The sequence below is a fragment of the Alosa pseudoharengus genome, unplaced genomic scaffold, assembly GCF_046254945.1.
Source record: "Alosa pseudoharengus isolate Yale_2024_CS ecotype anadromous, Long Island Sound unplaced genomic scaffold, YU_APseudo_1.1 YU_APseudo_1.1_scf_9, whole genome shotgun sequence".
In the NCBI taxonomy this organism is placed as follows: Eukaryota; Metazoa; Chordata; class Actinopteri; order Clupeiformes; family Clupeidae; genus Alosa; species Alosa pseudoharengus.
In genome coordinates this window covers 8,984,982-8,999,526 of record NW_027468881.1, presented here as the reverse complement: position 1 = coordinate 8,999,526, position 14,545 = coordinate 8,984,982, and the positions used below count along the sequence as shown (strand labels likewise).

The 14,545-nt window shown below is 42.8% G+C and overlaps 2 protein-coding genes across 2 annotated transcripts; one reads left to right on the top strand and one right to left on the bottom strand.

Annotated features, from left to right (window-relative positions):
- Positions 1–258: 258 nt before the first annotated feature.
- atp6ap1b (ATPase H+ transporting accessory protein 1b) lies at positions 259–8,011 on the bottom strand. Its single transcript, XM_076275911.1, has 10 exons — positions 7,873–8,011; positions 7,372–7,498; positions 6,889–6,963; positions 5,339–5,529; positions 5,027–5,058; positions 4,839–4,924; positions 4,356–4,609; positions 3,531–3,581; positions 3,168–3,405; positions 259–2,511 (listed from the first exon to the last, which is right to left on the bottom strand). The coding sequence occupies exons 1-10, from the start codon at positions 7,995–7,997 to the stop codon at positions 2,305–2,307; spliced, it is 1,386 nt and encodes a 461-aa protein (XP_076132026.1). The 5' UTR covers positions 7,998–8,011; the 3' UTR covers positions 259–2,304.
- Positions 8,012–8,797: 786 nt separating this feature from the next.
- gdi1 (GDP dissociation inhibitor 1) lies at positions 8,798–14,070 on the top strand. Its single transcript, XM_076275806.1, has 11 exons — positions 8,798–9,044; positions 10,397–10,504; positions 11,006–11,105; positions 11,256–11,390; positions 11,520–11,718; positions 11,864–11,995; positions 12,448–12,547; positions 12,689–12,860; positions 13,181–13,325; positions 13,545–13,599; positions 13,918–14,070. The coding sequence occupies exons 1-11, from the start codon at positions 9,000–9,002 to the stop codon at positions 14,068–14,070; spliced, it is 1,344 nt and encodes a 447-aa protein (XP_076131921.1). The 5' UTR covers positions 8,798–8,999.
- Positions 14,071–14,545: the final 475 nt, after the last annotated feature.

Genomic DNA, 14,545 nt, shown 5'->3' with positions numbered 1-14,545 from the left:
CCCATTATCTGTTCAGTCAAATCTTATCTACAGCGTTGTGACTTCATAGATTTCAAAAGATCGTACTGATGCCAGCATTTATAGTGTACAGGGCATTCAAGACCGATTCATATAATGACTTCAGAGTAAGTCTGTCCTAGTCTTACAGGTATGTAACTTAACCGTGCTTGTTAACCCGTAGTTGTCCCTATTATGTCAATATACATCTGGTGATTCTGTTCATATGACACTACAATCAATGTGAGACATGGAAAAACGTTTTCAAAAAACGTCAAATGCACTTTATTAGCTTTAGTAGTCCTAATGAACAAACTGGAATGATGTTTGTACCAATATTACATCTCAAATACAGAAGGCACAATCACAGCTGTTGTCATTGTCAGTCACAAAGTCCTGTTCCAGAGCTTGGGTTAAGCCAGTGGAAGAGACATTAAAAATTACACACATAATCAGGTATGTGCAGGGGGCGGAGTGGAGCACTAAATATTACCAGGAGATTTCAAGTTCCCAATGAGAGGGTAGGGGTTATTTCAATTTAAATCTTCAGTAGTTTGTACCCATCTCTTACGTTATCTCATAACCTGCATTTCAGGTCATGACCTTGTTATTACCAGGGCTGTGGGGAGTGAGAGTGAGGGGCTGCGATCACACAGTCCAGGCTGCTGGTGGGCGCAGCAAAGAACTTACTCAAAGAGCGATATCATGCCCTTTTTAAGATCACAGTTATCAACCCGGCAGGCTGGGAATTCTCCCAATCACTACTCCGCTACTGCAATCAGGTATGTGTGCATTGCCATGCACAAATCTATAGGCAGTGGACTGTGAAACACAAGATCAATCTAGCCTGATAAGTCCACTTAATATTTGGTACGCTGCCAGAGGTACAGTATATGTGGATCTAACAAATCTAAGGCACTGCTGATCCTTCTCAACTACAGAGAATTTAAATGTGTACAAGTATATTTTTACTCTCAAGCTAAATCAGGCCCACAAAACAATGGAGTTGGCAAGTTTTTCCGAATGACAAAGACCAAAAAACGCACAGTACAAGTGTCAGACAGGCACGTGGTTTACTCTGTAAAGGCACAACCCTCACTTGGCCTACCATGGGGTTACATTGCACAGCTTCCAGGGAAGGATTTGGCACCTGAAAAATATCTTAGCCATCAGCCCACATTCACAACAGTGAAACCGTTCCACAGGATTCATATAAAACTACTGGTAGTGGAGCATCTCCTAAAGCAGCTGAGATGCTTTGACTCTCATCATTGATTGATTCAGCTATTAGCTGACATCGCGAATGCTTGTGAGGTCACCTCAATTCCTATATAGTCGTACACAGTGAATCTAATTTGGCACTCAGTAAGGAGATAAGGCAGGCCATCAGTAAAACAGGTGGCAAAGCAGAACAATGTAAAGCTGAATGCACTTGTGACATAAATATGGGGGTAAGATGAACAGGCGGACCTGCAGGCACTAAAGGTGGAAAAGTGGACACAACAGAACAAAAAAAAAATCTGAGTAAGGGTTACCAGAGAAACAGAAAGAGCTGCCCACTCAGAAGGGGTCAGACTGACAACAGGCACAGGCAACAGGCTGCTTCTCATCTTCATACGTATAAATTAAATATTCTGACAGTGCATTTTGACATGATATCACAGACTTTACACTGGGTACATACACACTAAAAAAACTAAAATTACAGCCATTCTCTCTCACACACACAAAGACATTCATTAAATATCAATCTGGTGGAGGAAGGAAGGAGGATCGAGTTTGGGGTCTAGGAATGAAATGATCCACAGGTGGACACTGTAACATTGGGTTCCAACTGTCCTCATACCAGTTTACAGCATGTGGCAAAAGAACATTCACATAGAGAAAGACAGATCAAGAGTGAACCCAATAATCAAAAGAGAAGAAGAACAACAACAACAAGGGCAATTTTTATAGTCTACACAAACTATCCGGACACAGTTGTATCCACAAGGCTCACAAAGGTGTTTACAGGCCCTTCCGCAGCCTACACAAGGCACATGGACTACGCGGCCCTATCAAAAATGTGTAAAACGGCACTTGCATTTAAGACACGTCACAAACATCTGGATGACACATTTTGCTACACAAATATGCATCAAACACTTCTTGTTTAGCTCGAAAACATGATGCGTTGGCATCCATGTAGCTTTTGAATAGCCTATGAAAGGGCCCTTAGAGAGAGAAGTCTAGGAGACACTTAAAACAGAGCAAAGGGAGAAGGGGACCAGGGGAGGGGAGAGCCAGAGAAGCACCAGCGCCACACGCTCACTCGCTGAGGGGCACGGAGATGCTGGGCCCCTTGGGGTCCTGGAAGCGGTCCATGGTGCGCAGCTGCATGATCATGTGCAGGCCGTAGGTGAGGATGAGCACCATCAGCAGAGAGGTCAGCAGACCCATCCAGATGCCCGGCGTGAAGAAGCCCGCGCAGTCGCTGGCGTAGGAGAAGTTCCCCGTGACGTTGAAGCCTTGGATCTAAAGCAAACAGCATTTTAGAATATTTATATTTACATTTAATTTAGCAGAAGCTTTTACCCAAGGCAAATTATAAAAATGAGGAATGACATTTAAATATTAATTTTCTTATTTAACTATTTTATTGCATTATTGAACTGTATTATTGAATGTTGTGTTGTATCTCTCTATGTTGGTACTTGAGAGGGTATGTCTTATGTAAGGCAGAGAGAGGCAGAGTAAAAGTATTTCATTGTATTCTTACTACACATGACAATAAACTTGGAACTTAATGTCTAGGGGTGTGTGTGGGTTTGTATGTGTGAAAACAATTCAACTTTGCCAGTGTTTGCTTATAGGGATTTATGCTTGTCTGTTAGTGTCAGTGCATACTGGCTTGTGATGTGATGTCATGTGATGCCTTACATGTGCAGGACATAATTTTACTACCTGTCTGCATGTGTCTGTGTCTGTGTGTGTCTGTGTGTGTGTAATTGTGCAATTTCAACAGTGTATACTGATAAGGATATATGCATGTGTATTAGTATCAATGCATTGAGTGTAGGTTAGTGTGTGTGTGTGTGTGTGTGTGTGTGTGTGTGTGTGTGTGTGTGTGTGTGTGTGTGTGTGCACAGGTCAGAGTGTGCTGATCCAGTGGTGCTTCACTCCAACTCTACCTGGAAGTCGGTGAACTGGACACGCCACATCTCGGCGACCGTTGAATTGTGGGGTACCAACAGTGGGTCACGGTTGCTGCTGACCATCTGGCAGTGGAAGGAATACTCGGCCGGTGAGTAGATGCCCCTGCTGCCGTTAAAGGTGGCCGTCTGGCCCCCGTCGTAGCCCAGCCTGACCTGTTCCACCAGTGTCCAGTTCCGTGCTGATACAGGGAAGTAACGCTTTGTCATGACAAATCTGCAAAAAACACAGGAAGTAAATGTTAAAGATAACCAGAATTCTGTAGAAGTGCAGAATATTGTGCCATACACATGCACCCAGAAGTGCCATACACACATGCAGCCTTGTAATGCAGGACTCACGTCAGTGTAAAGGTGGTGAAGCCGAGCACGTTGTTGTAGTTGAGTACAAGGCTGAAACAGACAAAAACATAAACATCACACAGCTGTCTGAAGTTGACCCACAACCCATCAAAGACATTTCCAATGAAGATGTTAAATTGTACACAAGACATTTTTCACTGTACGGAAATACTGCCACAATGAATACCATAATCTGACAGCATGTCCGAAATTTGCATTCTAATGCTGATGCTTTAAAGAGGACAAAGAATGGATGAATGAGTATTTTACCTTTGTTCCCTGATGCTAACATAGAAAGTATGCTATTTTGTTCTGTCAAAAGCATGCTTAGATGTTATTTTACAAGCCCATTTACAACCCTATGAGGTTTTCGAGAATAAAACGGCCCATTTTAGCAGATATCTAGCGCCCCCTCATGGTTATCTGGCACCCACATGAATAGTTAAGTGGGCTTTAAACTGATTGGCTGCCTTGCAGCCAAAGCCAGTTCACAATAGGCTCCAGCAACTTCTTCCCGAATCCCCAGCTCAAAGTGTGATGGTTTGCATCACAGTCTGTATTCGTGTCACAGTCTGTCTTTGTTCAGATTTGCCTGTTTTTCTTAGTGGTCATTTCAAAGTCCAAGATTTACATATGACGGAGGAGACGAGACAACTCAACTCAACTTCAAAAAGGCCAGGGTAAAAATGGTTTCCCATTGTAGGATCAATACCTTTGAATCAATACCAAGAACCCCAATAAATCCTGTGGGAATGCACCACACTACTATATTATTACTACTTCAAAACTGAACTGAATTGAAGCAAACTGGCGTTTGGGCCTCACACTGATGAGTTATCACTGCACGAGGATCCAGTCAGCGACACCGCGGGAGTGAAGGTGAGGGGAGCCAAATCCGCAGTGATCCACTGGGAGTCGCTGGCCCGCGAGAAGCTGACGTTCAGGCTGTCTGCCCACAGCAGAATGCAGGGGCCCTGAGTGCCGTTGAACACCACCGGGGGCTTCACTCCAGGCTCTGGGGACTGGAGCAAGGAGCGGCTCACCAGCGGCTCAATGATCACAGAGGTATCCTCAATCACCTGGGGAGTCAGAGGGGGGAGAGGAGAGGAGAGGTGTGACAATGGAAAGAATAATATGAGAATATGAATAGATCAAAGAGATATGGGTATGCAGAGGAAGGCTAGTAGAAAGCGTGTTGTCATAAAAATAATACTGTACATCGCTTTGGTGCGGTTAGGATACTAATGATGGCAGCAGCGTCAGCGTACTTGTGGTCTGTCTGAGGTGAAGGCTGCTATGTTTACCTACCCGGGAGGGCAGGAGGCCGGTGTAGATGGCTGTGTATGGCACATTTTTTGTCTTCATGATCTGCAGCACTTTGCCTATAATCTCATCTGGGCAAACACAGGACAGACCACAATTAGACAATTCATTGGCAACAACAATGACTTTACTGTGACACTCATAAGGAATAGCAAGGGACAGTAGACACTCACCATTCTGATGAAGGACCTTCTTTGTCTGGGGCCTGTAGTATGGAAACATGCATAATTTCAGATCTACATGCCACGTGGTGTTTGTGGGCAAAACTCCCTGTTGTTTAAATGATTTACACACACACACACACACACACACACACACACACACACACACACACACACACACACACACACACACACACACACACACACACACACACACACACACACACACACACACACACACACACACACACACACACACACACACACACACACACACACACACACACACACACACACACACACACACACACACACACACATTACCCTGAGCTGTAAGGCAGACCGATGACCAGTAGGGCGGGGCCACTGGCCAGGCTCTGTTGGGCTAGGCTGGAGAGGTCAGTGTAGAGTGGCGAGGTGCCTAGAGAATCCTGCAGCAGAGCAGGCACCTCTGCAGCCACACCCCTGGCTAAACTGGGCAAGACCAGTGGGGAGGAGGCTACCTTCAAGCATGCCTGATTAAAAACACATATATATATACACACATACATTACATTTACATTTATTCATTTAGCAGACACTTTTATCCAAAGCAACTAGATATGTCAATTATATTACTGGGCCAATGTCCTTAGACCAATTAGGGGTTAAGTGCCTTGCTCAAGAGCACAAGAGTGGAAACCAGGAATTGAACACACAACATTTTAGGCTACAGCATGTTAGCCCAGCTCCTTAGCCACTATGCTACCACTGCCACTGAAATGGTTGTCCTAAAAACGAATGGGGCGCTAAAAACTAATGGGGCGCTAAGCAACTTCTGATGTAAAGTCGGACTCTGCAGCTCATGTAAGTTCCTTCTGCACTTCTCAACTATTTTTTTAAACCGTAGGCTAGGGATCGACCGATATGTTTTTTTCAGGGCCGATACCGATATCCATTATTACCAAAACAGAAGGCCGATAACCGATATGTAAAACCGATATGTCAGTTGTCAAAAAGGGGGGTAGATAGTAAAGGCGATATGCTGCAAAAATTTAATTCAAAAGTATTTAATTATGCAAACTTTTCTTTCTTCTTTTGATACACAATTGTCTATCAACTTGCATCACTTGCAAGTGTAAATCCTGTGTATCATGTTAATCCAAGAGCTGAGTGATTATTAGCAATTATTTTCATAGAGTATAGGCCTACACAATGGGCTATGTGCTTGTTAAGGGACCTATCACAAAGAGAATGCTTTGCCATCGTGTGTGTGAGTGCACGAGAGAGGGAGAGGAAGAGGTGCATGCGTGATGGCAAGTGTTACGGTTGAATAGTTTAACAAAACAGTTTTAAAATAGTAGCTTACAACGTGGTGTTTTTGTAACTTCATTGTAGATGATTGTGATTCATTGCAGCTTCAGCAATGTAGGCTACCTTACTTACCTTCAAAAAATAGCTCCGTACAGCTGAAGCCCAGTCTACAGTCTGCCTCAGTGAGAATCCTAAACTTTGTCTGTGTTCAGTCTTCGATCCTGATTGGCTGCATTCGTGCTAACTAACAAATCAGACGGTGTAGTGGGCGGGACAATGCTCTTGACCACAGAGTAGCAAATGCAGGGAGTGAGAGACGCTTTAGAGACAAAGTAGCGCATTTCATTCTTTATCCATTTTAATATCGGCTTATCGGTGGAAAAAATGACTGATACCGATTATTATAAAAATGCTAAATATCGGCCCTAATAATCGGCCAGGCCGATAATTGGTCGACCCCTACCGTAGGCCCAATGCAATCTTCTCAACCTGCATTTAGTTAAGTCTAATGAAACATACATCTGCTCAGTCACACTTTCCATCCCTCATCACATGACAAGACTCAGGTGATGTTGACTCACCTGGAGGTTGGGGAAGGCTCCGTCCTCTTTGTCTCCAAACACACCGCCATACACTGTGAAGTCTTCCATGCTCAACTAGATGGTGGGAAAACCACATCACATTTACTCACTTCCCCAAATTTCCGTAAGTACTTGATGCAATTCTGGGGATCCATAAATGTTCGGAAGCAAAATGCAAGCTGACTGCTCAGAGGAAAGAAGAAGTGAGCAGGTGGCTCAAATTCATATGACAGCTCTGAGCTCCATATACACCCCCCCCCCCCTAGACAGACAAGAGGTGACATCAACCGGTCATCTGACCACTGGAGTATAATTCCACTTCAAATATACTACTTTTGGCTTGAGTTACAAGTTCCAGATGCCAAGTGAGACACATTTTCCAAACCAAAATAGAATAGAATAAAATAAAAAATGGGACACCTATAGCAACTTTAGAGATGAGATGGGTGGGAGGAAGTCTGAGTTAAAGTGAGATATACTTACTTTGTCTTGTAGAAACAGCAGGACAGTGTGGGGCGCGGTGGCCAGAGCAGACGTCAAGATGGACTTTACTTGCTCTACGGACATCATCTTGCCAACAGTAGGCCGGTCCAGAGATGGCAGAGTATTCCTGAATGATAGACAAAAAAAATAGACAATCGTATTTCTAAACACGAACTTAATAATGTTTACAAGGAAAAACACAAACAATATAATAAAAGTCATTGCAATAATCGTGTACAATCATCCTCTTAGTTACGTCCAGTCCTTATGTTAGACAACTCGTGGTCATCCCGAAATCATTAGATGAAAGTCTAGAGCCCACGTTCACACTATTCAATTTGGCAAAATGAACAAGAGTAAAACTGTACTACATCGTTCAGGACAATAAGACTGACTTCAAAACGAACTAGCACCTTAGCCACAGCAGCAGCTGACTGCCGTTCTGATTTAGTAGTAAAACACGCCAATCAAAATATAACGTTGTTAAAGCATATTCCTTACCCTTCGCTTGCCCACATAACCAGTGGTACTTGCCCATAACAGCAGCTAATTAATAAACAGGCAAATAATAAGGGAGAAAGTGTCATGCTGAGAGAACTCTTGTTTAACATGTTCACTTCCGCCATCTTCGCTACCAGTGTCACGTGAACGTGAGCAGCTGACAATCATGTGATCCACTTGGTCTCGGGTATGTTCACACTTATCCTGTTTTAGTGCTGCATTGGTACCACATTTGTGAATAACCGTTATGTATGGTGGCAGCAGCGACTAAACCTTTCATAAGCCAACAGAATATACAATTTGCGTTTCGTTTTGCAATATTACAGAGTTTAGGGAGACACGAAAAGTCAAAATTGTTTGTTCTGATTCTAAATACGCGAGAGAATTGCATGTTTCTACTATTTTCTACAACTATTCTAAACTATTGTTCCTTTTATTTTAAATATAAGTGCTGTTATTCCATAATGTATAAGAGCAGACTTCTGTATGGTTAGATTGCAAGTATTTAAACCCAACTTGTCTCTAGTCTACTCTACTGACTACCGCACGATAGTAACATCTGCGGGCTTGAACACGCTCCGCTCAGCTCACCGCACCTGTATGACTGCTGCTGTCTCATAGCCGAATCACCAATGTTGTATGCGGAATGATATCACTGTCAACAGTGAAAGTGGAAACATTTTGTGATGCCTGAGGTTGTTGTTGTTTGTTTTTACTTTACAGATATTTGCATGTTGTATGCTTACAGGAACAACCCGTGTCTTTACGACGTTTTAAACAGTGTTCGCTCTCTAGTGTCATTGGAAAGAAGGACGATTTTGTGGGCGCTTATTATGCACTATTTTATGGCGCGAATGTATCAGAGTTGATTGCAATAGTTGTTCGGCTCGGGCCATCTTTGGGTGTCCTCAGCAGCCGCTGTTAACACCCATCAGTAAATGCATGTTACATCAATTTAAAAGGCCTAATAAAAAGCATTGATGCTTCCTGGCAGTTATAGCCTACGGTGAAAATAGACGGGGTTAATACTCGAAAGTAGAAGATTGCATCACAAAAGGGTTTGTTTTATTTTGGGATATTACATTTTAGTGAATTAAGTTGCAAAGAAAAACGAGACTGGAACCAACATGGATGAGGAATATGATGTGATCGTTCTAGGAACTGGACTTACGGTGAGTGTGTTGTTTGCGATATCACTATTTGGTGATAGGCTATGTCATGATATTTGTCGTTGAATGCTTTTATGGATGTTGTGGTTAGCCGCCTAGAATGGGCCTCTCGCAGCGGGAGAAGAGGAGCGGTCGTAAGGAGCCTGTCGGTACTGATGCGCAAGCATGATGAGCCAGCATTTTCCCAGATCTCAGAATCATTCGTCATGGTGGCCTAACCACACATCTGTCCTTTTTTTCAGGGCGTCCGAGAAGTCTTGTATTAACACAGGCGCTATTTGTTGGTAAAAGTCGGCCGTAAACCTGATTAAAAATTAATTGGTTGTTCTTATCAGGGTTTCATGTTAACGAAAGGCTTCAGGTAACAGGGCTGTAGCCTTTGTATAGAATATACTGCCAGTTTTCTTCATTGATGTTTTGTGAACAGTTAGGCTATTTGGTCTTTTTGTCCAGATGTTCAGACCCAGGAAAAATACCAAAAGTTATAACACCAATAGCCCTTGGTAAATAAAAGAGCAGTAGGCCTAGTCTAAATGTGCTTTTGTCGTTGTTGTTAGTGTTATTAGTGTGATCGGCTATGTTGATTTTTTGTTACTTGAATTGAAAATGGTCGTCGTGTAAATAATTTATGTGGCATAGACAAAACTTATGGTTATGGTTATGGATTTTAGCAGACGCCTTTGTCCAAGGCGACACATAAATACAAAACAACATAATAATATTTAAAATTGAACAGGGAACAGATTAGAATGTAGGTCAAATATAATAAGGATAATAGTTATAATACACAATAATATCAATTCAATCAATAGCCTAATAAAAAGCAATGGAAAAAAAGGGGAAAGGTAATAATAAAACAATAATGTCCATTCAATCAATAATATAAAAACAATGACATGCTAAGACTACATTAAGGAGAATATCAATAAAAAACAATAATGCCAAATTAATTAACAGCCCAATTAAAATAAAACAACATTATACAAACCATAACACATAAGCGCTTAAACAACTAAGTATATGTTGAATAGGAATGTCTTTAGACCCCTCTTAAACGACCCAAAACTACTAACTTAAAACTTAACCAAAACTTGACCCCTTAAGCTACCTTCTATAGGCTATTGCATGTCATGGGCCAGTATTGACTGGTCATGGCTTGGAATATGTCATATAGTCGTACACGAGTGGTATGAAAACATAAAATACCATGACAGTAAATGTTGCTCCCCTGTCCCAAGTCTAGACATATTTTTGATGTGTTGAGTAGGATATTTTAAATATCTCTTATAGTCTGAAGCTGGTGTTTTCTGAATGAATGAATGATGTAATGTCCTTCACTTCCTTGTGTTGTGTAGGAGTGCATCCTCTCTGGGATCATGTCTGTGAATGGGAAGAAGGTGCTGCACATGGACAGAAACCCATACTACGGAGGAGAGAGCTCCTCCATCACTCCTTTGGAGGAGGTACACCCAAACATGACTCCACACCTACGATAGTCTTCTGATCACTTTCACTCAAACAGTTCCTTATAATGCTGTAATAGCACAAGCATTTCTTTTATATCAAGTCAAGTCAAGTTTATTTTATCCATACAAATGAAAATGACAGTGCTTGTCCCATCTTCTTGCCTACAACAATAAGAGTACATTAGTCATTACAGTAAAAACAACACTATAATAAGATAATAACAAGAATTAAAAAAATTCCAAAGATGTAGCCTACGTCTAAAGTGCTCATTGTGCTGTCTTATCACTTGGTGTGAACGAGAGGGCATATACCGCTTAGTCCGATGTAGCACTGGCCATCATTTTTGTCTAGACATATTTGGGTTGTCATATATTTCTTCAGTTATCCCTTCATAGCAGTTCAATTGTGAGAGTGCCATGATGCAACGTTCCAAAACCGATGTAAGAATACAGTCTCTGTGATTTAGCTGCTGTCTCTCTTGTCATCTTCTTGCCCAGCTGTACAAACGCTTCGACCTACCAGACAGCCCCCCAGACTCTATGGGGAGAGGAAGGGATTGGAACGTGGATCTGATCCCTAAATTTCTAATGGCAAATGGTGACCTATAGCCTTTTGCTTGTTCTTTTTCATGAACAGAATAGCATTGATTCAATGCAGTCAGGCAAAATGAATGAATGTTGTTTTTTTTTATTTTAGAGGTCCCATGATTGTTTGAAACAAATTCTCCTTCTATTCCTTCTATTTCAGGCCAGCTTGTCAAGATGCTGCTCTATACAGAAGTGACCAGATATCTGGATTTCAAAGTGGTGGAGGGGAGTTTTGTGTATAAGGGGGGGAAGATCTATAAAGTCCCCTCAACTGAAGCGGAGGCACTCGCTTCAAGTAATCAACTCTGTTGACAAATGTTTGCATACATCATTATTTAGATGTACTATTTCAAGTATCTTTTGTGAAGCGCTTTAATATTCTGTACAGAACCTTAATTTATTTCCTTGTTTTTTTTTTTCATAGACCTTATGGGAATGTTTGAGAAGAGAAGGTTCCGGAAGTTCCTGGTCTTTGTGGCCAACTTTGATGAGAACGACCCCAAAACCTTTGAAGGGGTTGATCCCAAAAGCACCACAATGGGGGAGGTGTACAAAAAGTTTGACCTGGGCCAGGATGTCATGGACTTCACGGGACACGCCCTGGCTCTCTATAGAACTGATGAGTATGGCTGTGATGCTTGGACAACACTTTAGCTTTATGGTTATGTTATTACATACTCTATCTGTTCATAGCTGGTGAACCTTATAGTTTTAACAATGAAGATCTTAGTTTTTTTCTTTCTTTCTTTCTTTCTTTCTCTCTCTCAGTTACCTTGAGCAGCCCTGCCTGGAGACCATAAATCGTATCAAATTGTATAGTGAGTCTCTGGCTCGTTATGGGAAGAGTCCCTATCTCTACCCACTCTACGGGCTGGGAGAACTTCCACAGGGCTTTGCCAGGTTTGCTCACACCAACTTATCACCATACTCATACGCATACCTGATGCACAGACACACACCGTGTAGACAATCTTTTAACTTACTAGAACTAAGGGTGTAGCTTTTATTGCTGAAAATAAAATAGGTGTGCATTCTAGAATGCATGACTTAGGTTTGATCTCTTCTGTAAAATAACAAATGCTTCAAGATATCACCTGAAATGAGATGCATACATTGCACCAGAATTAGTTTTCTAATTTCCAAAGTATTTTTCTTTCATAAAATAGGATACATAGTGCACCTTTAAAACAACTAGTGCATAGCTATAACAAAACCAGTAGTAAACTGCAAGTAATAGACCTAAGTGTAACTTGAATAGGGTGAAAAGTTGTCTCATAATTGTTCAGGTCAATGGTAATGTTTAAAAGTGAGTGTGTCACAGACTGTGTCTGTGTTCTGCTGTGTCTGGTAAGGTTAAGTGCAATCTATGGAGGGACCTACATGCTGAACAAACCGGTGGAGGAGATTGTGATGGAAGGCGGGCACGTGGTGGGGGTCAAGTCCGAGGGAGAGGTAATAAATCCCCTACCTAGTACTGATGATGTATTGACTTCAGTCCACCTGCAGGTGGCACTGTATAGTCAATAGGTGTATACTATAACTGGCCTTTTGTGATGCTGTTTTCACTGCTGCACTTCTCAATGTGGACACTAGGTGGCACGCTGCAAACAGCTCATCTGTGACCCCAGCTACATCCCAGAACGTGTCCAGAAGGTGGGCCAGGTGATCCGCGTCATCTGCATCCTCAGCCATCCCATCGAGAACACCAACGAGGCCAACTCCTGCCAGATCATCATCCCCCAGAACCAGGTCAACCGCTCCTCAGGTGGGTAGGGGGCAGACCACCACTGGGCCAGGGCTCTGGGATCTGGGCAGGCACTGGTGTCCAATAACAGTCACCACCTGAAGTGAGAGCATTATGTGGAGGACAGAACACTTATAAGTATGCATGTCCACAGGATACAGTGGTGTGGTTTGATTTTCTTCAGGTATTCATGTGTGTTTATGTACTGTACATAATAGGCTTCAGTAATAGGGATAGTGTGTGTGTGTGCGTGTGCGTGTGTGTGTGTGCGCGTGTGTGTCTGTCTGTCTTTTTATGTGTGTGTGTGTGTGTGTGATCATCGATGTAATCCCTCCTTACAGATATCTACGTGTGCATGATCTCGTACGCCCATAATGTGGCGGCTCAGGGGAAGTACATAGCCATCGTCAGCACCACCGTGGAGACCGACTCCCCTGAGGCTGAAGTGGAGCCAGCACTGGACCTGCTCAAGCCTATTGACCAGAAGTCAGTGCCCGGACACTGGCAGTCTCCTGCATCCCCACAGACACACACGCAAACACACACACACACAAAGGCGCATGCCGGCATACACACACACACACACACAGTCATATAGTCACAACCACATTCCATATAGTATTTTTGAAGAGGTAAAACATTATATGGTAACTTCCTATCTGCAGAGTGTTATACTGCAATGTGTGTTCATTTGTGTCTTTACAGATTTGTGGCCATCAGTGATCTGTATGAGCCTACTGATGATGGAACCGAAAGCCAGGTGGGTTTGGAGGACAATGACACAGTATAGTCACTTACTCAATATCATCTTTTAAGAGGCTTCAAAACCAGATCTGACAGTAGATTTACCTGACACTGAAAAGATGTGATATTCTGTCTATTGATCAGGTGTATTGATGAGATTATGAAACAGATTAAGTATTTAAGATACCTAATAGAGATGCCTGGTGACCAGTGAACCATGTGCGGTATATTTAGAGATTGAAACAGTTTTGACGTGGCGTTTTAGAGTTGGATCACATTACAGAGTGAGGTGGTTTGATATTACAGAAGCGTGTTTCATGTGTTTACTTGGCAGATCTTTGCCTCGGGGGCTTATGACGCCACCACCCACTTTGAGACCACTTGCAACGACATCAAGGACATCTACAAGCGCATGACAGGAACTGACTTTGACTTTGAGAATATGAAGCGTAAACAAAATGATGTGTTTGGCGAGGATGAGCAGTAAGACAGGAGGGCGTGGAGTGGAGGTGGGGGGGGGGGGGTGTCGAGGGTTCAAACTGGATCGCCACAGAAGATGTGGAGGTGGGGGAGGGGGGAGAGATTCAGGTCATTATGAGATTCCATGAGGGCTGTGGTCCACTGGGTTGGAGTTCTGATTGGATGACGAGATGGAATGTTCTAGAAGGATTAGTGATATCAGTCCCCCCCCCCCTCTTCCCTCAGGCACCTTTCATCAGTCAGCTTGTCTCACACTTGTCTCACACACTGCACTCATACAATGGTTCAGCCGTTGGTCATCACACTCTATACAACCTCCGGTCTGCCACCGCTGCCCTCCTCCTGCCTCTGTGTGTGTGTGTGAGACAGAGTGTGTGTGTGTGTGAGAAAGAGTTGTGCTTGTGCAGTCTCGAGGACTCTTTTGGTTCATCACTGCTTTTAAAAACACGATATGCAAGTTTTCCCTTTCATTAGGTATTTAA

Coding starts and splice junctions, on each gene's coding strand:
- gdi1 (XM_076275806.1), top strand. CDS start 9,000: ATGGATGAGGAATATGATGTGATCGTTCTAGGAACTGGACTTACG. Junction 11,106..11,255: donor TAAATTTCTAATGGCAAATG/GTGACCTATAGC, acceptor CTTCTATTTCAG/GCCAGCTTGTCAAGATGCTG. Junction 13,600..13,917: donor ATGATGGAACCGAAAGCCAG/GTGGGTTTGGAG, acceptor TTTACTTGGCAG/ATCTTTGCCTCGGGGGCTTA.
- atp6ap1b (XM_076275911.1), bottom strand. CDS start 7,997: ATGGCGGAAGTGAACATGTTAAACAAGAGTTCTCTCAGCATGACACTT. Junction 5,530..6,888: donor GAGCCTTCCCCAACCTCCAG/GTGAGTCAACAT, acceptor GTTTTTAATCAG/GCATGCTTGAAGGTAGCCTC. Junction 4,610..4,838: donor CCGGCCTCCTGCCCTCCCGG/GTAGGTAAACAT, acceptor CTGACTCCCCAG/GTGATTGAGGATACCTCTGT.